This window comes from Sinohyriopsis cumingii, chromosome 8 (assembly GCF_028554795.1).
Source record: "Sinohyriopsis cumingii isolate HCF-2022 chromosome 8, ASM2855479v2, whole genome shotgun sequence".
Classification (NCBI taxonomy): Eukaryota; Metazoa; Mollusca; class Bivalvia; order Unionida; family Unionidae; genus Sinohyriopsis; species Sinohyriopsis cumingii.
In genome coordinates, this window is record NC_142968.1 from 28,716,438 (window position 1) to 28,739,944 (window position 23,507).

The window sequence follows — 23,507 nt, forward strand, 5'->3', positions numbered from 1 at the left end:
CTATCCATTCGATCCAGAATCAAACACAAAATTGGTTCTCTGTGCTACATTTCAACCTCACCCATGTGTACACACTAGCAAGATACTTACGCTCCTCTTCTGACACTCGTATACTCATTATTCCCACCATGAAAACAAAGTCATATGGACAGCGTTCTTTTGCATACCGGGCCCAGCAACGTGGAATGAAATGCCCACTGAACGTAGACACAAAAACACAGTGATCCCATTCAAGAGGGCTCTCAAAACTCATCTATTTCGACTGCAAGAACAAACTTAAAGACCTAATAATGTTTCATACCTTAAATATTCTCAGCCAGTGTTTTATGTTTTCTAATTTCATGGTGTTTGTTTTTGTAATCATATCATTATATCTTGTTGTTTTTATCTTATAGGTGCTGTCTAATGTTGTAAAGCGCTTAGAGCTTCTAAAGATTAGGCGCATAACAAAGTCCTCATTATTATATATATATATATATATATATATATATATATATATATATATATATATATATATATATATATATATATATATATAACAAACAATGTAAATTAAATATACATAACTAGTGAAAATCCTTTGAGACCTTTAATATTATTCCAAATATTCATTTAATGCTAGCATTTCTTACCTTTCATATAGTCTTTTTAAGACTAAATTCCAAAGTATAACATGAAAGCATAATGCAACAACTTGGAATAACCCCCGTAACCGTGAAATATAACTCTGTAGGGCAATATAGAAAATCTATTTTGACCTTTATATCTTCTATATATTCTTCGTCTACAACACATCCCTTGAATACCTTTCTTACCTTTAGAACAGTCTTTAAATGATTAAATTTCCCCAAAAATGTCATGCAGACATCATGCAACAGCATGGGAAAATCTCCATGGCTTAGAATATAACTCTTTGGGGGATAATAGCAATCCCTTTAGATCTTTAATACATTCCAAATATATTTTTTTTTTATGAAACGACTCTCTTTAAGACATCAGGCAACACTTTGTAGAAGGTTTCATATCCATGAAACTTTTCAATGGCCCCATTAGATCTTTCCTACATTCAGACTTATCTTTTAGGACTAAAGTCTGATGGTTTCCTTACGACATCACTGAACAGCAAGGTGTAACCTTCATTAGTATGAAATAATTCACTACCATCAGATAAAGTTTCCTCAGTGATGATCTATTTTACAAACAGTTCTGTGGAACATTCTTAAATAAAATATTTTCAGTCTTTTCCAGCAATAAGTGCTTACATAGATAAATAAATAAATAAATAAATAAATAAATCAACAAATCAAAATTTAAATATATTGTTTTATTAAATATTTTTCAAACATATGTTTCAAGTACAAATACTTTTTTACAAACATATCTTTCGAGTACAAATATTTTTTCAAACATTTTTCAAGGACAATTTGCTTTTTTTAAGTGCCATGAAAAGGAAAAAGATTAAATAAAAAATAAAGATCTGAAATAAATATATAAATATATAAATCTTCGAAAACTAATACGAATAATTAGATAGCGGAGTAGTACTTAGAATTTATTTTGCAAAGAGTCTTTATTCTTATACTTAATGTAATTTCAAACACACACACACACACACACACACACACACACACATTAATTAATATTCTGATAACTTGGAGACAACGACAATGTGTCGATAATGAGCTCAACGATTTCGAATTTCAAGTTGTTGCACACAATTTCTTGAGAAATTGCCTATTCCAAGTTGGAGTCTTATAGAGCCGTTACAAAAATAACAAAGCACTCTCTAGGAAGCAGTAATAGAAGAAAATACACATTAAGCAAAGACAGCGTAAAATAACGTTCTTCTGTAAGTAATATGTACTTAACAGTTAATCACAAAGTAGTGATGGGTTGCAAAATAAGCACAACTGATGAACTGAAAGCTGATCCATTTCGGTCAAAAACAGCTATGCTCTTTCGAGGAGGGACCGTCTCAACACAGAATAAATGGAAACAATGTACATGTTAAATATTGTGAACATTAATAATGAATCGACCAATAGACTTATTATGGTATATGGGTATGGTATAACCACAGGGGTTCATATCATTGCTTAGAATTTAAGTATCAGTCATACATATAACCTGGAACGCTGTATTATTTTTTTATGTGGGCTTCTCGCGAGCTCCCAGCTATATTACCTGGAACACTTTTGAGAAGTCCCCCCCATTTGACCGAAAATGCTGACAGGATTGTCTTTTTGTGTGTACCCTCTCAGCTCTTTTGTGTTAATCTTTTATTAAAAGAATTTGGTCTCAAAAATTTATTGAGATATTTTAATTTATTTTTGAAAAGGGTATGATCTATATTTTAGGTGCTTACCAAAAAGCCCGAGCTGGCTAACTAGTCTTCCCAGAGAATGAAACTGCTTCGTTGTACTCCCTTCTCCAGACACAAAATCAAAAGCCGGTTTCCTCCCTGTAGTTTCTCAGTAATCTTTTGTCAGTAGATTTCCTATTGCCCTGTGTTTGCTATATGTATATTACTATATGGCCTGGTATTGCATGTGTTATTGTAAGGGCTGGCGTTTATTCCAAATAAATCTTGGTTAGTTTTCTATTTCCCATATATCTTTATATTAAAAAAAAAACTAACAAAAAAGCCATGATGCATAAAGTTTCCTACAAGCACGGATGGAACCGAATTTGTGCACCGGCGAAACTAGTCCCAAAGCGGATGTCCACTCCTACCAGAATTGTAATCATTATAGATAGATTCTCTTTTCTTTATAAAACAGATTTCTGAAGAACAAATTTTAGACTTATTCCTATAATGAAGACAATTTGTTCGTCTAAGGCAAAAATAAACATAAAATTTCAAACGCAAATCCTTTTTATTGTGTATTGTTTTGCACGTCCATAGTGTACTCCGTATTGTCTAGCTTTTTACTGGTCTTACCCTCAGGGTCGGGTATAATTACTTTAATTAACCCTGGCGGCACAAAGTGTTTAATCCTGATAATCCTCACTTGTAAAAATTAAGGAAAGCTAAATTCAATGTTCATAAATAGGTATAAAAAATGTTTCTTTCTTAGCATAAAAGGAGAATTATTAGTATTCGTGTTTCTCTTCCTCTTGTGTCTGCATGTTACGTGTGTCCATGTTCTGCCGACTCAGTTTTTGCCAGTTCTTCCACAGGCCTGTTCACTTCATGTAGCGCCTTGTGACATAGCCCCGTGGTTTCTACACCTGCTACTTCTCGAGACTGGCAGGCCCCTGTCCCTGTATTATATCGTTTTGTTCTTACATGAAATTTTTATACTATACAAATGTGAGGTTCTCCTTTTATTTGTGTGATTATTAGTTATACATGCATATAAAGAAGGGTATCATGAATTTCCTTGTATTAAAGATTTACATGTCTAGTAGTTTTTTCAATTAAAATTACTTGTCCATATTTCAACATTGTTGGAATAATAAAATCTACTATCTGGTGTACAGTCTCTTTATCTGGAATATTGTCTAAGTGCAAAATGTTGTTTTTATGATACCCCCCTTTATTGCAGAGTTTACTTATAATGTAATTTCTTTCTTCTTTATTTTTTCCACATTGAATCATTACATATCTTTTGGTGAAATTTCCCTTTTTACACAAAGGGCATTTAGGCATTACCCTGATCATGTGTCTTCTCAGGGCTGTTTCTCCTGTCAGCCAAATGTCATGTAGATATTTTTGCATCATGATCTGTACTTTAAAGGATCCTATATTAGCCCATTTTTTCCACACCTCCTCCCTTTTTACTTGTATATTTCTCCATTATACTTTAATTATTGTATTCCTTGTGATTTCTTCACATATCTTATTATTTTTATCATTATTTTCCTCCCACACATGTTTCTTGTCTCTGTATTTCATTATCATTAGTTCATATTCTCTTGGTATTTCTAACAATTTCTTTAATTTATTATTTTTATATATTTCAGGTTTGTGCTTCAATGAGAAACCAAACCAATATCTGTTTATTGCCTCCCATGCACATTCTGGATCCTCTTTAAGTTTCCTTATTCTGATTAAAATATTCACTAGTTTCCTAATCTTTTGGTTTTCTAGATTCACCCCTCCTTCCTCCCTTCTCCTATATAAATAATGTTTGGGTGTATAGTGCAATTTCTTATTCCATAATAGACTACATTGTATTATCACGGTACTTAATACTGTTATTAAAACTGCTTTGCTATTGCTGCATACTTACAATTTTTAAAGTTTCTATGACTTTCCGTCTTTCTATTCCTATTATAAAAGCTTTGTCAATCAATGCGCATAAATGTAATTAAAACGGCATATGATGGCTGACCCAGATCACAGGAGTCTGATGTTTTATCAGTAAAGTACAACAAAATTCGTTCATTCATGAAAAAAGATGTCAGAAGTGAATTATAACTAAAGTCACTTTTATTAAGTGAACGAATGCTTGCTAATTTGAATGGAAAGAAATCAAATTTACCACATACTGTAAATGTATAGTATATTTATATTCCATAACAATTTGTATCATAAGCTTTAATATAGGTGTTTGGTACACTTGTGTGTAACTTTGGATTGATTTTTATTAAATAACATTTATGTTTACTATTGTTTGCAGGTTGAGCATCTTCTGCTGCTTCTCCAGCTGCACATGGAGATTTCACATGCCCGGCCTCACTTCTGGATTCACACTCAGCAGAAAACCTACCATCTGTGGCGTTCAACCTAAACTTTAGTGCCGGAAGTTACGTCGTCTCATCAGCCGATGATGCTACATCCACCGTTAACTCACCATGTAGAGCGGATGTTGACAGCACTGCCATGGATTTCAATGTCACGTACCTCATTAACGCAGATGCAAATGCTAAGTATCTAGTCAACGGAGCATTTAATCATGATGGATCATCAGCAGTTCGTGACATCACCACAGATGACACCTCCATCGCAGATCACACCTCTATTGCTCATGACGCTTTCATCTTTACAAGAGATGGCCCTGCAGCCACCACCATAATCAAAGACAGGTAACAGTAATTGAAAGTGTGGTATGTGAATGGATAATAGTCCAGTAGTGTACTCAAATAATAAAAGACATTCATCCAAAATATAATATAAAAATTTGGAAATAATTGAAATAATTACTTTGATATGGACTATTTACTTAGCATTACAGGATGATTTTCTCATACTAAGTTAATAACCCACATTATTAGGTTTTCATTTTGAAAGTATGCCTGTGTACATGTACACCTGTTGACAGGTGTCTTGGTGGACCAGCACTTACCAACACCATCATAGTAGAAGCAACGGCGGTCACATTTGAGGTCATTGAAGAAGGAAGCACTCGTGGAAAGAAGACGCTGGTGTCCTCAGATGTTTTTTTCTTTTCTACTGAGTAAAGGTAATTCAATGTCAAATAAAAAATAGTCCTCTAATTACAGAATAATAAGCTTAACTTAGCTGCCTTTATTTTGATGATCAAAACATTTAGAATGAATCAATACGCGATAAGTTATCTTTGTTTATTTTGCTGTGTAAAACATTTAGAATGCAGCATTTTACAGTAGTTATATTATATTATCATATGTCTCATCTACCTTCGTTTGACGTGTGGTAACAAGAGGTTATATGTGTTTTCTTTTCAGAGGTAGATGGACCTCAGCATCCAGTGGCAATGCAGTGTCTGGCAGAAGTATCTATGCAAGCATGACACAGAAGGGGGATGTCTTTAGCCATGGCGCTACATTTCACTGCCACCCCAGCAGATCCTCTGGTGGCCAAGAGCGGCTGAAGAGATGTAAGTAAGATGTAATTAACAAAGACATCACAGTAATACGGAAATGATAAATAGAAATGGGATAGAACAGATGAATCTATCACTGATCTGTATTTTAAAATTCGTTATTATTGATGGGAATGTTCAGTATATAAGAAAGCTTTTCAGCATTAAAAGGCTCAGCAATGATGTAATGTCATGAAAAGTTGTATAATGCAACAATTGAAGTCAAGTAATTATTTTATAGTGCAACAACAGAAGTTAACAACAATTATTAATAATCCAATAAGCTATAAACAGTAGTTCTAATATGATGATAGTAATGCATATACACCATTCCAGAGGCATGCATAACGCGATACATTTTTACACTTCCGATATATTTCCGGATTTTGGCAGGCAATTTACACAGTCTTCTATGGCTTCAATATTAAGGGATGCACCTTCCACTGGGCTCAGGCTGTTCTGCGGAAGGTGGTGCAGGTGGGTCTCATGGGGATATACGAGAGCTGGGTGGGGGTGGTCCACATCTTTTGATTCGCAAGTTGTTGGCACTTCTATTCCTGCTGTGCATTCCTGAAACTTCAAGATAAGGCAGAGGGAAACATACAATCCATGAAGGTGCTGTTCCAGTACATCAAATACCAGTGGTTGGACAGTTCACTATGGTCTGAGCAGGAATGTTACAGCCTATCCACACGAATAATGATGTTGAGGGCAAGTTTAGCGTTCAAAATGCAAAAAAAATAAAATATATTTGATTAAATATTCCGTTATATTTTCGTAAATTTGTATGTTGGACAGTATTATAACATATCATTTCAACTTGAAACTAGATCTTACACATTATTCGTATTTAAATGCAAAGGCAGGCTGACATAAGCTGCTGCTATATGTCCTGCTGCTACTGCTGCTGCAAGAGGAAAAGCTGGAGACAATCCAGATGCAGCTGGTGTCAGAGGCCATCCTCTTACGCCAAAGACATGAGATATACCAGCACATGGACGCTAACATATTTAAATTTTGAGACGAGTACAACAAACATGAAATCGTGGCAGGGGACTTTTTGAAGGCGGTTTGAAGTGTGTATCAACCTGGAATTTAAATGTGTGTTATGTTCTTTTCTACATTAAAATTCTCTCCTTTGAAGCTGGCATTCCAGTTTTCTCTGTTTAATAAACAGTATTTTGATCACAATGGTCGTTAACGAGGTATGAATGACACAAGCCATTAAATACCTTTCTTTATCCTATACCGTACTTGCATAGTATAGCTAGTATATTTTTAACAGCTATACTGATTTCTTAGAAAGAGTGATAGTCCCTATGGTACTAGAACTGCAACAAAATGTTTCTTTTATTTGTGTATCATAATTGAAGTTACTTGTTCTTTCGCCATGCTTTGACTTGCTGTTAGATTACAGTTCCTATGTAGAACTGACTTTATCTTCTAAAAAGAAACAGCTAACTGTTTTTATGCCTAATTAATCGCGACTCCCAGTATGTCCTTAATACATCAAATTGCAGAATTATATGATTACATTGTTTCAAGATGACAACACTCTAGTTCTAAAGCCATACATCAGTCTATGTATAACTGAAAAAATAAAGAAGGCTTGCAATTTTTAAAAAAATCAAAATGACAAGCGTTTATTGCGTGGGTGATTTTAAGGTATCACTGACACAAGCCATTATATTACCTTTATATTTCTTACACCATACATGCATACAAACGCTGGGGGCCCCGAGTGGCTGAGTGGTCTAAAGCACTGTCCGTTACGGATCACTGCCATCTCACCTCTGTCTGCGTGTGTTCGAGTCTCAGATTCGGCCAATGTGGGTATGTGAGAAAGCTTGCCAGTAGCTTATCGAGGGTCGGTGGTTCTTTCTGGGGATTTCCCGGGTTCATCCTCCACCATTAATACTGGCCGCCATGTATAGCCTATCATGTGCTGAAAATGGCGTTAAGCCCTACAACAACATACAAATGCTAGTATGTCTTTTTAATAGTGATATTTATTTGCTAAAAAGATTGATAGTCTGCTTGTTACTAGAACTGGAACATATTTTTTAATTATATATAATAAACAAACATATAACTTCTTTAACCATTAACATAGTTGATGAGGCTAATTTGAATGAAAAGAAATCAAATGTACCACACACTGTAAATTTGTCTAAAATAGCCCAGATTTTTTCTAGACAATAATTAGCACATTTTGAGTGGTCAATCACACTAATCAAACCGTGATTCATTGATGCCTGCAACTAAAGAAGATGCTGACAGTAATGAGGTCTTTAATCATAGGTTATTATTTTTGATAATTGTATTGTGACATTTTGATCAGAACTATTTTGGTATACTACTAACTGAATTGTGTTAGTCATACATTAACTAGGTATGAGTGACACAAGCCATTAAATACCTTTCTGTTTCTTACACCGTACAGGTATACAAAGCTAGTATATCTTTTTGACAGTTATTTTTATTTGTTATAAAGATTGATAGTCTACCTGGAACTAGAACTGCTACGTACTTTTTCTTTTAATTATATATAATAAACAAACATACTTGTTCTTTAACCATTAACATTGCTAATGTTTAGTACCAGTTTAAATTCTCCCAATATTCATACAGTGAAACATGCTTCTGTTGTGTATAAAATTTGAACGGCTGACCTAGTCTTCGGTATGTTTGACTGATCTTTTTTATCCCATGTATAGACCATTTTGCACTATTATATGACCCACATGTAAAAACAGGCCACATTAAACTATGTTGGGGTCGAATTGTCATGGGGTCGAAATGTCTGGGCAGAATTGTCTTTGGGGTTGAAATGTCTTGGGGTCGAAATGTCTAGGGTTTGAAGTGTCTAGGAAATAGGAAAAAAAAAAGTCATTCTACAAGACTCCATCAGGCAGAAGTAGCCGATATACACATACCTTTGTTTAGCTTAGACAATCAGAGTTACTTTAAGTGCCGAAAATTATATCACTCCCATCAAATTTAGAATAATCCTCTCTAGTCTGCCTTTACTAATAACTATTCTAGAAAATATCATTTATGACACCTGTTTCAAATGGCAGACATCCTAAAAATTTTCCCTGGTTTGTCTCAGCTCCTGTCATTTACTGCACTGATTGCACTGGCATTAATAAAGTTGACTCCCAAAAAATCACCAACTTCAATATGTTGTTGCCAATTTTCAAAAAGGTCCCCATTTTCATAATACAGTACTACCCATTTATCTTGATATCCCTGTTACCTAGATAATATTGTCAACTTTAAGAAGATGCAGAGATAAGTGGGGAGGGTAACAAAAATAAAATTTCGCAAACATATGAAATTTGTAAGAGGTGATGTGACATCAGCAAATAAGATTCACACTGAGAGAAAAAAAACAATTGAAATTTTGATTAATTGAAGACAAAAATAATCTGAAATACACATGTGGATTGACAACTTACAGTTGTGTAGAATAATCCATAATGTGTAAAGTACTGTACATGTATCTGAAAAATCCATAAATTTGAGTATGGATCACATGTTGGAAAATTTATTTATCATTCACATTAGGTTAGAAAATGCATAAAACTCACTTGTTAAGAAGAAACAAATTTTTAGTCCTCGTTTGATCTGTCCCACTATCGAAAAACATGTATCACTAACAATTCAATATGATATTCATGGTTGCCAGTAGCACGTAGCTTTATAGTTGTTTACATTCCACATGTATATGGTCTAGATTTTGGTCAGCTGGAGACAGTTTACATATTGCTGAGGCTACCAAGGGGAAGAGACAGCTAATAGGTAAAATGAAAACACCTGAACAAAATAAAAGGTTTAACAAACGTATTTGCAACCAAATATATATGGTTTCAAAAGATTCGAAGTTGAATTTGTGTTTTATGCCACCTGTGGTAGAGATCATAAGCCTTAACAAATTTTCCTGCAAAGAGAAACAGTCATGGCACAAGAAAAGTGTTCGAAACACTTTGGAAAAGGCAACAATCCATCAGCTTCCATTGCTTTTATTTAAGTTTTGGTGCTGACTTCCTTTTGAAGAATGGTGCTGTGTTTATATTGAAAATTGTACTATGTTTGCTTTGATGAAAGATGTATGAGTTATTGAAGTCACTGATAAATGCAAACTTTTAAGGACCAAACAAATGCCGGTTTGTTATTGCGGTGGTAACATCAAATAATGTAGTAGAGCATTGATTGAGACTGATTTTCTTTTTTGTTTCATTGGCTTCGTGTGTGTGTGTGTGTGTGTGTGTGTGTGTTTGATTTTTAACTTAGCTTTAAAAAAATTTCAGTCATGTCGCTACAGTCTGCAGTGTGACAGTTTATAGTGATATCCAGTACTGGGACATCATGCCGCAGACATGTAGCATCATGTCCCTCCCAGTTATATTATCCTCACACCAGGCCGACCAGTCCTAACACTAACCACTTAATGCTGAGTACCAAGGGAGACAGCTGCTATTACCATTTTAACAAATCTTTGGTTGACTCGGCCCAGGTTAGAACCTGCGACCTCCTGTATCCGAGGTGGATGCTCTAACCACTATGCCATCAGCGTGGTCTCATTGGCTTAGTATTTATACAGAACAATCAGTGCTATAAACGTAATCAGTTTTCTTTGTAGTTTCAGCAAAACTTATTTTGGGGTACATTGAAAATAAAAACTCAAATGGTCGATTGCAGTTGTTCCTATTCCTGTCTTTGGAGGTTAATCGATTGTAGTTAATCTGGTCGCATGACTATCTGAGTGTTTCAGAGCTTATAGTACCAAGGCCAGGTGTCTGCATAATCGGATTATGATGTAAAAACATGCTGTTAAGTGTTTGTCAATATGAACAAATGATTTGTTTATGTAACAATAGATAGCTACCAGTGCATTTTGCATCCAAGTTTGTGGCTTCCTTTCATTGTGCCTTTGAATTTCTCCTCCCCAAAACCCAACATTGTATTTACAAGTTTAAACAGCCCAAAAAATGTAGTCACAAAATAAATCTTCAAATGCTATATGTTGTTACCAGTAAGTAAAAATATCACAATTAGCAACATTAGCAAAGCCCAGCACCATCCCTGGCTATTGACCTTGCGTTAACATCACTCTATTTTTGTCTTTGATCATTGAGCAAGTGGTCCTAATTAAAATCCACTCAACTGTTTCTAGCTACCAAATTTTTTGCGAGACTAGCCCATACATCAGTCTTTATTGTTACGTGTCACGCTGACCATGGCAGAATGTACTATGAAAATATCTCTACACTATTTTACACCATTTCAATAAATAACATACAGTGATTTCCCACCAAGTTAATAAAGGGTATTTCACATAAATATTAACCATAAACACACACCGTTCTTTCAACACTTGCTTGCCATTTAAGCTTAATTGAATGGAGACAAAAGTGCTGACTACATGCATATAAATATTTTCCCATTGGAATCCATTTTGATCCATCGTGACTCTGGTGGCCACATAAACATATCCAATGAGCCCTTCTATCTTGGTCCTTCTCTACATCAGGAAGCTTGAAAAACATTGCATATGATGGTTTGTGCCTCCACCAACACTGCAAATCTCTGGCTTATCTTAAATTTTTTATAAATTCATCCCACATCCTACTCAGGTCACCTGGGATAATGGCATTTGTTTTTACCTCAGCGGTCATAACTATGCACTGAAAATACCCCGATGTTTAAAAGTACCTGTCAGTGCAGTAGTCATGTGATACAAAAAACATTGTTGACACATGCTGTATTCAAATCATTGAGTAGATAGACAGATGGACAGACAGACAGGAATACGAAAACATGTTGTAAATTTTCATTTTGGGGATCATCATAACTGGGACAAAAAATTTTGTCATGATTTATTATTATTACCAAAGTACATGGAAAATCATCTGAAAAGGTCACTTCCTTGCTCTAGATAATTCATGATTATTGTAAGTCATGTGATCAACAGTTGTTGCTGATTAAGGCAGTGTGATATTGCCAGAAATTGCAAACTTAGATATGTATGCTCTGAATAAGGGAAAATTCTAAGAATCAGGGAAAATCTTGATAATATCTTCATCATAAAATGCAGCTTATGGCCATTACAGGCCTTTTTACCTTTATTTAGGAACTCCTATCATGGTAGTTCACAACTTACTAGAATATATTTTATTTGCAAACAGTATGAGCAGAAAACAGGTCATGTTCGCTTTCTCCAAGTTTTATGCAAAATCCACTTCTCTGTGCCAATAATGGATTATTCATAAGTACTGTATAATTGGCATTTAAATTTCACAACATAAAAACTCCATATTGCTGTACACTGCATCCAAATCTGAACACAGAAATGTATGGAATTATTTTTTATTATAAGTTATTTTTGGACACACTCACTGCTAAGTTATGCTGCAGGATACTTAACTTAATATAATGGACCATTACTGTCAACATTATTTTTAGCTATTTATTCACAATATTAGTATCATCTTGAATCCACTTTTACTGAATTGTGCATTACAATTAGCCTTTTAGTATGATAAGAATGAGAGACTGTCATAGCATCTCCCCTTCCCCCGGCCATTAGGAATTGGTCCCTAGTTGGTGGAAAATAAGATATTGTAAATTATATAAATTAAAGATTTGTATAATACATGTTGATTTGGGATGGAGCATCAGTCTTAATTACTCTTGAATTGCCTGTGGTAAATTTCCTTTGCAGAAGATGCTGTGCATTACAAATTGAATGCATCAGTGATCATAATTTGTTAGAGTCTTACCAGTGCTAAAGTTTACACCTTATCAGCCAATATTATCAAACCCATTCAGAATCAGAATCAATACGAACTGGATAACAAGTCACTGGTGTCACACTCTGATGGATATAACTGAGTGAAGGTTAGATGTTTTCTTATTAACTCTGACAGTTATAATAGTTTGAGGAGTATGGAAGGAATTATGACTTAATTGGATTAACTTCTGCTGAAATATCAGCATTTATTTAATTGCCCATTCATAGACCTGATTCTACCCGCAGTAGTAAAAAATACTGTTTTAAAGGCCATCTGCTACATACGCTGTTCTATACTTGAAATATACTAAATTGCTTTTAAAAAATATAATAAAGATTATTACTAATATTATTAATTAAGACAACAGAATCAGTGAATACTCATTTTGCAGGAACCAGTGGAACCAGTCTACTGGAGACTGCTGACCTTACACCAGTGCAAAGATGTGTAGATAAATATTCAAAATTGTGAAGGCAACATGTGTACACAACAAGCTGTTAATTGATTACCTTGCTGTTGTAATTTGGAGATTTTAAGGTCAAATGTGACATGTTCTATGATGGAGCTATAAGTCATACAAGGACCAAAGGTGGTCATGGTTTTCAAACCTGTCAGTAAAAATTGGCTGACAAAAGAATGAGAGATCAGCCAAACAACTGTTTCTGCAGTAACACTATAGAAGGATTTTTGAATGTTTTTATTCCTTAATTGTTATTGTATTGTTCAAGATGTTTTGAGACCAGTATTTCAGGATAACTTATATATGTTTTAGTTCAATTTATGTCAGGATGCTGAAACATAAGATTTCTCCCATTGCTACAAAAAAATTTAGGACCAGAAAAATCTCGAGAGCCTGGTAAGTGTGAAACTGAATTACAGTCATTGTCATCAGTGTTAAACAGTCAGTGATCTTGTGAAGGAGACTAAACATGTTTGTGGAGATTATAATAAGGCAATAAATATATATAAAATATTACAATGAAATATGAGATACACATCTTTTCCTGTTTCATCAAATTGTACATACACTGGGTCATATTAATCACAATTGCTGAAGGAAGTATATTTTCTTTTCTGACTCAGCCTCAGAAATGGCCTGTCAGTGATAATCTGTTCCGACCATCAGACTCCAGAGAAACAGAAAGTAACATTCTGAGGAGGAGGATAATAAATCTCCTAAGTTGTAAGAAATCATCAGGATCAGTTTGCTCCACAAATAAGGACGAATCCTAGTTGCAAGCTCATGACTCAAAATTTAATAACTATTAAGATTTTAGTTTTGACTCTTCAGATTTTTTGTTCTGACTCATCAGATTTTGGTGTCAAGGGTAAAATGACTCTTCAGTTTTTAAATCTATTTAGCACCCTGTATGTACATCATCTGCAAATTTATACTTTAGAAAAGAAAAGTGAATTGTCCAAGAACCATATTCCCTATATATATATATACCTTTCCAGTCTAATGCTACTACTGTGACTGATTGAGGTCAGGCCTAGTGGAATTTTAAATCAACCTAATTCTCCCTTGAAGATCACTACCATTATCTTTATTCACCCTTCCAAGGTAATATTAATTTATAATGTTATAAAATGTAATAATTTAATTCATTTGTATTCCTGACAGGAAGTTTCCAACACAAAATTATATTGAAACTGAAATCATGCATATAATTACTTAACAAGATACTGTATATTCAACATATTTTTGAAGGAATGAAATAACTTTGAAAATATGATCTATATATAGGCAAAAAAGTTATATCCTAAAAAAATTGGACTTTTTGCCCAAAAAATGTCTATACTTATTTTATACACATCAAGTTGAATAATGTACATGTTAAATATGTAATACAACCTAACTACATTTTATTTTCAGGGATTACATAATATGTAATACAACCTAACTACATTTTATTTTCAGGGATTACATAATATGTAATACAACCTAACTACATTTTATTTTCAGGGATTACATAATATGTAATACAACCTAACTACATTTTATTTTCAGGGATTACATAATATGTAATACCACCTAACTACATTTTATTTTCAGGGATTACATAATATGTAATACAACCTAACTACATTTTATTTTCAGGGATTACATAATATGTAATACAACCTAACTACATTTTATTTTCAGGGATTACATAATATGTAATACAACCTAACTACATTTTATTTTCAGGGATTACATAACCATTTACCTTTTTGGACAAACATGAAGAAAAAAATTCATGTATGTTACCTGAGGAAATCAAGAAGTTATTCATGTGCATCAAGCAGGTAAGTAGTCATAATTAAATTTACTGTAAAATTAAGTTTTTTGATCTACATCTAGATCATGTGTTAGATTTTTATACATTTGCTAAATAGTTCTTTGCACAGATGTTCCTGTATCATATTCTGTAGACTTACTGAGGTCCAATGACCTGCATGATTTACTCCTTACGGTTTCTCAAACCAAATCCAACCATTTCACCAATTTCCAACAATTTCTAAATACTACGAGGCCTTATAATTGCTCAGTTTGCCTTCACTCAGTTTCAAATAATGTTTCTTCAATACATGTTAATGAGCATTATTTTTTATTATCTTTTGGGTCCAAAGCATCACCCCATTAAATTAATAAATTCAAACTTCTCCAAATAAGTGATGAAAGGGCAATTAAATTATAGTATTCAGCTTAATGGAGAATCTCTGTCAAATTTTGCCTCTCTCTGGGTATTAAGGCTTCAGGCATAGTGTCCCAGTCATTGTATGGGGGGGAATTTAATAGGAAATGCATGGCTGTTAGATCACAGTAAAGCAAAAATCATATTGTTTGAATAGTCATGACCAGTGGATTGTGTTGCCTTTGCAGCGAAGGGCTCGGGCTCTTACCACAAGTTAATTTTGCTAGTTTCCATCTTACCTCCCTCAATATTTAATATTATTTTACTATTTTGCAGTAACTGTAATTCTTTTTCTCTGGCTTGCATATCCATACCAACTATTCTGGTGTCTCTACAATTCTTACTTTCAGTCAAATATCTAACTAGATACCATGCTGTCTGTCTTTTTGTTCACATCCTTGTTTGCTACCATTCTCTCATCACTAGCTTTCCGCTTTTCTCCCTCATTGACATCATTCTTCTCTTTCAAAACATCCCTGACATTCTTACAATTTTCCTTCATCGTTTTTATCTCACCTCAGTTTGCATGGGTTTGAACTTGTGTTCTGCCAGTGTTGGTATGTGAAAAAGCTTGTCATTGGTTCTTCCAGTGGTTTTCTCCGATTATTACTCCACCAGTTATATTAGCCACCCTGTATAGTATATCTTTTGCTGAAAAATGGTGTTAAGCCCAAAACAAAAGGGAATTCTTTCTATCATTCTGGGTATTTTCTAACTTCTCTTTTCCTTTGTCTACATTATCTTTATCTTCAGATGTTTCATCCTTCTCTTCTGTTTCTTTTCTCAACAATTCATTACTTCTCCCAGTACTATTTCATTTTAGGGGCCCCGAGTGGCCGAGTGGTCTAAAGCGCTCTTCGTGACAGTTCACTGCCATCTCATCTCTGTCTGCATGAGTTCAAGTCTAGGATTCAGCAAACGTGGGTATGTGAGAAAGCTTGCCAGTAGCTTCTCGAGGGTCGGTGTTTCTTTCCGCGGCTTTCCTGGGTTCTTCCTCCACCATTAATACTGGCCACCATGTATAGCCTATCGTGTGCTGAAAAATGATGTTAAACCCCACAATAACAATAACAATAACTATTTCATTTTCTATCTCAAGTAAACTTTTCATCTCATCAACTCAAGGATTTTTCTCATTGTTTGATGGTGTTCTAACTCTTACTGATATAGTTTGTTCTGGTGTTTTTGTATGGAATCTGGATCTACCATTGCAGTTACTGGAAGAACTTCCAGATGAGCTAGAATTACTTGCTGATGAACTCAAATTTGACCTTGAATTACATGGAGTAGAGAAAGCAGGATATTTTTGTCCACTTATTGATTTTTCCTTTGCTGTCTTCTTGATGGTAAAGAAGGTGGGATCACAATAGGGGTGGCAGTTCACTGCTTCTTGTTTGAAGTTATTGAAGACTCAAGTTTCCTCTTTAATGGACTAGGAGCCACATCAGGTATCTCTCTCATATTTATCACGTTATTTCAACAACTGATATAATAAACTGGCTCAGCTCTTCTTTAGCCTCCAGATTTCGTTTCCTAGACAGGTGAGCAAACTGCTCAAAAACCTCCCTTCTTGCTTTACAGGTGTGGGGTTTGGCATTTCTGATAAATAGTTTGCGGGAGAGTTAGTGCTGTTTAACTAGGTGATTAATGCACTTGCCTATGTTGGAAAATCCTTACACACTTTTCCAATACTTAATTTTTTATGATTGTTATGATTTATTGTCTCAACAGAAGACGAGTAGATTAAGCTGTCAATATCAACTCTGAGAAATTGTAGGTCTGAAAGCAATTCTTTTTTCACATTAGTTAGTAATATTAAACTAAAGGGAAGTAACCTCTCATTAAAAGATTTGAGTTTGTAATGATATACAATCTTTCTGACTTTCAGATTGCTGCTTCTCACAGGGCCTAAAGATGAGGTCTATGGGCAATGTTATCTCCCTTACAAGGTCATTAAAGATGGAATTGTTCACAATAGGCCATCATTACCAAAGGTACATACAAAAGCTGAAAGCATATTCATTATTTCACGATGGGGTCTTTCACCCATGCCATCTGATTGGGTCTTGCAGTTGCAGTTTGGGTCTTCTTAATATACAGAATCTGATAAAATTCTGGAAGTAAATTAATTTGAAAAATTTGATCCCTGATGAGTAATGGTACTCCAAATCTGGATAAGGTGTTTTCTGTCAATGCTTTAGCTACAGTCTGTTCTTCAGCATTTAGTAAGACCTAAAATAATGTTTGTTTCTAGTCGGCCAACCATCCATGTTTTTCTTTGCTGACCCAATAACTTTTTCCACCCATGTACAAAACCGAAAAAGAAAATATGAGAAAGAAAAGAAAAATTCCCCAAACTGCTTTTTGCCTCTAATTGAGTCAGTTTAGTCCAGTACCTGAAGTACATAGTACATTATATATTCTAATCATTATGATATTTATAATGTTTTAAAAAAATAAACCTACCTGCCCACCTATCCTTATTTTAAAAGCAGTGCAATAGAAAGCACAAATATATTCTTGCCTAAAGGAATGCCTTCAGCCAATTTTTTAACATAATCAACAACTACTATTAGAGACTTTTTACCCTGCTTTGTTGTTGGTAAAGTACCCATAAAGTCAATTGCCATTCTTTCTATTGAATATCCCACATTGTATTGTTTTCTTTTCTTGACCCACAAGTTGTACAGTTCTTGTACCAATTCTTGACATCTCTTCTTAATTCATACCAGAAGAATCTTTGCCATATATTTTGTAGGATTATGGTTATACCAAGATGTGCACTGCTAACACCATGCATTGAGACAAATACCGATATTTTCAGGCTTTTGGGTATCACAATCTGAAATGTCATTCATTTCCTGTCATCACCTACCCATTTTCTATATAAAACATTGAGACACATACATTCACACCTGTGCCACCTGTACTTAATCTCTTTCATATTTAGCAACATCAACCCAATCAGATTTACTCTTACTTGTCAATCAGTCAATTACAGTTTTTAAAATTGGAACTTTGCGAGATAGGTCCAAAATCTGTACAAATAGGTTACTTTCTGTACCATTAATACTTTTGGAATTAACTATGTCATTTATTGGAGACTCTATAAATCTATTTTAGTCAGTTTCCTCAGAATTAGCATTTGATAAATCATGTACACAAATTTATACTATTTACGTCTGTATTTAGTCTGCTTTAATTCAGTACTAATCTCTTAAGGCATATTACAGTATGTATTTTCACTTTGTCTCAATTCATCAGTGGTATATTTTGACTTTATTATTCTTTTGTTTGACGTACTTTTAGGACAAGTTTTTTCAATCATTCTCTCACAATCTATTATTTTGCTTAGGTGTTCTACCAAGATTGATCTGAAGAAAGAGAACAAGATAAAATGTTTTGTCATCATATCTGAGCCTGCCTGGAGAAGTAGGAACATAAACAGGATCATACTGTGTGCAAGTTCTTTGTACACATCTCATTTATGGCACTTTGTCCAGTCACATCAAAACAAAAGTGTAGCTCATCCTCACGTATGTACAAATGACATTGTCATCCATTTGATTTCCTTCTACATTGCAGGATGGTTTAGGAACACTTTCAACATTGCATATTTCATTTACTTTTGTTTTCAATTTTTGTTTTCATTTTTATTGTTTCATTTAATTGTTCTGCTTTATAAAATATTTAGAGTGGATATTATTACACGGTCTTCTTGATAATGCATTAGCATTCTTTTCAACATTTTTTGCCTTTACTTGGTTTGAAAGTCATAAGCTGAAAGAGATGTCAACCATCTGGCTAATTGTCCTTTCTATAATTTAAATTTTAAAAGCCATCTCAAAATGCCTTGGTCAGTTCTCATTGTGAACCTATAACCATACAAATAATTGTGAACATTTTTATTATGTTTTCAATGGCTATTAACTCTCTGCAAGTTACTATTGTTGCTCAGTTTTTACGAAGAATTGTTAACGTAACTGATGCCTTCTCTTTCCCATCTTGGACATGGGTTAAGATAGCACCCTGTCTTGTACCTGAGGCATCAGAATCAAGAATGAATGGGTAATTCTCAGTGTGAAATGCCAGTATTTATATTTTTTAAAGCTTGCATCAGAGTATCAAATGACCTTTGACATTAATCAGTCCATCTGAACTTTACATTCTTTATTGCCAGTTAATGGAGAGATTGAGCAATGTCGGCAAATCTGCAAACATATGATCTGTAATATGAACAAAGGGGAACAGAGCTTATTTGCTTGTTTGACAATTCTTGGCACAGGCCATTTATGAATGGATTTTGACCTTCCAGGTGTTTGTCTCTATACCTGCTTCAGTTATCAAGTGACCAAAGGAAAAAAGTACACATGTTGCAACATCTCAAAGATAATGGTAAGATTTTCCAGTTTACCCTCGTAGGTCTTGGACTAATAAATCAGATCGTTTAGATACAGTATCAAAATTTTCCTTAATAAACCTGAAAATACAATTTCTATCATTCTAATAAATGTGGCTCTTGCAAAAATGTCATTCTCTTCTACATATACTGGTCATCACCAGGTATTGAAAAACTGAAAAAACAATTTTGGTCTGTCTTCTTTCTTAATATCACATTGCCAAAAAACTGATTTCATATCAAGGCAAGACCACCATTTTGAACCAGAAAAGCACACCAAAACTCTCATCATTAGGAGGTAAAGGTTGTGAGTCCTTTGCTGTTAAATCATTCAAGCAACTTAAATCACATTTAAATCTATCAGATCAATCTAGCTTGCTTCCTGTTTGTACTTTGGGACAGTTTTCAATTATGTCAGCTTCTGCCATTTTCAAACTTTCGTCTGCACTGTTCCATTTATTTTACCATGGAATTGATTTAGCATCATTTGTGTTAATTTTATGCTGTGTTAGTGTAGTCTGGATAAAACATGATTTTTAATCAGAAATTTTATAATTTCATTTGTTTATTTTTTGGATTGATTCTTTGCGGCCCTTTCAGACATGTCAGTTTGGTGTTTGGGCATTATCTCATTCATTTTATCATCAGTTATTTAAATCTTGTTTATTTCAGAAATAGTACAGGCATTTATTCAAGGGATACAAATCAAGACCAAATGGGTACAGCAGGGGGGATATCTAGCCACTATTGTATCTATAAATATTTTGCATGGGTCAGTTGCAAAATTTGCTGTTCTAATGGGTTGTCTGTGTCTGTTTTGGTCAGAGAGGACTTTCCCTACCAACAACATTGAAAATCTGTTCACTCTTGCTCTGTCGGTAACATATTTATTGTGATTTCTTTGCATTAAAAAAATAAAATTCAGTTTGTGAATTTTAAGCTTACTAGAAACTGTATGGTTTTCATGGTAGTTTATATTGCTGGTAAAAATTATATCCTTTAATGATATTACTTAAATTATTATATTATGTTTGGACCAATAGGCATTATGCACTATTCATTGATTAATATTTTGTCCTGTATGTTTCTTTACAGTGTGCTGAGAATTTTTTTAAAAGAAAATTGTATAAAAGGTATATCTTCATAACAAAAGTCAAGAATTTTTTAAAACTGATTCCTAATTTCGGAGCAATAAGCGCTATCTTTCATGAGAAAACAAGCGATATATCAAGGATACCAATTTTGATCCAGATTTTATTCATGTTCAGCATTTGCTTTGTACAAGAAAAGAAGTAGATCAGCTTTTATACCAAAAAAGAAGTGAAAAATTGGACCTGTATGTTATAAGTGGACGCATGAATTAGCCAGACATGCTAAAATGAGGGAGTGGTCTATGTACGGTTTTATGACATGAATGTTCCTAATCTTCAGAATAACAGTTCTTAGAACAAGAAGTTGAATCTCTGATGCTAGATATGTGATAATATTGTCCTAACATTAGGTTCTCTTTAAAATGTTACTCACATCAAATAAAAACATTTCACTGTGTCTTGTGTGATATTTTTTTTCTCAAAATTTGTCAGAATATTCTCCCAACCATGCATTCATTTAAGGTTACTTTTTACTGTTCATTTGTGCTTAAGTTTCACTATTTGCAACCTGTACACAAATATTAATTAAAATGTAACATAAACGTCATGGCCCCTCCCAGTTGAATACACAATTACATGTACAATACTACTCATTCAGTGTGTTGCAGTGTAAGGGAGGTAACTCACTTTGTTCCTGTTGTAATACCTTGCTGTTTGGCATTGTGCAATTTAATTTGACATGAGTTCAATCTGACTAGAGTGACACACTGCTTACTTTTATTTCATATGTGTTTGATTTTCACTGACTTTTGTGCACTTTCAACTCTTAAATAAAATAAACTATTGTTCACTAATGGCAGTGCTTAAGTTCATCACAAATTTTACAGTAAATTTAATGACACTATACCAAGTTCTCTGTAATACTCTGTCATTTCTTACAGGAATCAAGCTACCAGACATCTTTAAATGCCTGATGCTTTCACAAGTTTCCACATGGAAATAATTTTTGCTGAATAGACATTACTGGTGGAGTTAGTATTTTTTTTCTTACAAAGGACTTGCAGTAAGGATAGCCAACAAGTTTGGAGCAATGTCCTGAATTATATAGCGATTCTGTGTTCACATTCCCAAGCGAAAAGTGTATCTTGTACTTTAGATATGAGTAGAATATACGAAAATCACTGAGTAGTATTCATCCTGTGTATAATTCCATTGATGCTGCATTGTATTGGAATGAATAATACATGACTTACCAGGTATACCTAAACTTACATTGGACTAAAAGTTTCATTACTGTACTTTTGACTCATTTTTTGTAGTACAGAGAATAGCATGAGTAACGCCACATTGATTAATTCTTTACACAGTATGTTATAGATATATTGATGTAATGTATACTACCATTTCTTCATCTATGATTTAGTCATCAGTTTTGGGTGACAAACTAACAGAACAAATTTCTGAGGCAAACATGACTTTTTTTTAAAAAGGTAGCTTCACTTCATTAGAGAGAATCTTATGAGACTCTCTATATAATTATAATATTCTCATTGTGATTTTGTCCATTTAGTGTAATACATATGACACCCTTTTTCTGGTTCTGCTTATGGTTATATATAGTTATTTTTACAATGGCTAGGAAGAATTTACAATCAATAAACAATTTTGACATCATTTTAGTGTGATGTGGCAGAACATCAAAAGTGTATACTTTAGAAAAAATGGAAAATTTGTTCTTATTTAATGGCTTCAAATGTTATTATTAGAGGCATAGAACATAAGGCTATGTACCTAGCGAATGACAACATATTGTTTTTCACACTCTGAAAAAATAAACAGTTGTGTATTTTTAACAACTGCAATAGTTTTACAGATATGAAAATAGATTCAGTTATGTGCAATGGATGCAACTAATCTTGAAAACAGCATTTATAGAACATCAAGTAGTATCTTGGATACTAAATATGTGATATGTTCTAATATTACACCTAGATGTTATTTTTAAACATCACTGACTGTGAAATAAACGCTTTACCATAGCTTGAGTGAATACTTTTTTATCTCAAAACTATCCACAATATTAGGAATCAATGAAATGTTCCCTCATATATACATTCATTTGAGGTTTGGGTCCTACGATAAATCTTTCTTTGGTACAATTGGACACAATGCAAGTTCTTATTTTGTGAGCTACAAAACCAGACTATGTGTAGATATATATTAGATGCTTTATTTAAAAAAATTAAGGTTGCTGGTTGACAGAAAATATTTACTAGGAACAAAAAATGTGATTTTTATATCATACATGTAGATGTAATTTTTATGTAGCTGGAACCTTAATTTTTTTACAATTTTATTGTTATCACTGCACCGGTACTACATAATATAAATGATGGCATTTTAATGGTCCAGAATTTAACACCAGTTTTAGCAGAAAAAAGACCTTCAACATGTTAATTGATATTTCTTTTAACTTTTCTCATGGATAGAGTGTTCAAGGATCTAAGTGTGTTTTCCTGGTCTTATCGTTAAAGCATAGAAGCATGGTCAGATATTAACATTGTGGTCTATGGAAACTTAATTAGTTGTCTGTGCCCTATATTAACAAATACACATGGTCAAAAATTAATTTTGAAAATGTTCATTAGTACCAAACACATATTGTGAAAAAGGAATTTTTAAAACGCACTGACCCCGTTTTTCACCTTTTCTATCAGATTATTAGGACGAATTTTGTTTGTAATTTTAGGAGC

General features: G+C 33.7%; 1 protein-coding gene across 5 annotated transcripts; it reads left to right on the forward strand.

Moving 5' to 3' along the window:
- Positions 1-1,739: 1,739 nt before the first annotated feature.
- LOC149793203 (uncharacterized) lies at positions 1,740-22,784 on the forward strand. 5 transcript variants are annotated; one of them, XM_089967158.1, is made up of 8 exons: positions 1,740-1,849; positions 4,626-5,031; positions 5,653-5,804; positions 14,778-14,875; positions 17,153-17,258; positions 18,620-18,800; positions 19,580-19,659; positions 21,696-22,784. In XM_089967158.1, exons 2-4 carry the CDS (start codon positions 4,829-4,831, stop codon positions 14,786-14,788), a joined length of 366 nt encoding a protein of 121 aa, XP_089823284.1. In that variant the 5' UTR covers positions 1,740-1,849; positions 4,626-4,828; the 3' UTR covers positions 14,789-14,875; positions 17,153-17,258; positions 18,620-18,800; positions 19,580-19,659; positions 21,696-22,784. The 5 variants fall into 5 exon arrangements, with proteins under 5 accessions (XP_089823284.1, XP_089823283.1, XP_089823285.1 ...); XM_089967157.1 differs by having other exon boundaries at positions 18,620-18,725; XM_089967162.1 differs by lacking the exons at positions 1,740-1,849; positions 4,626-5,031; positions 5,653-5,804 and adding exons at positions 11,566-12,692; positions 13,670-13,769.
- The last annotated feature ends 723 nt before the right edge of the window (positions 22,785-23,507 follow it).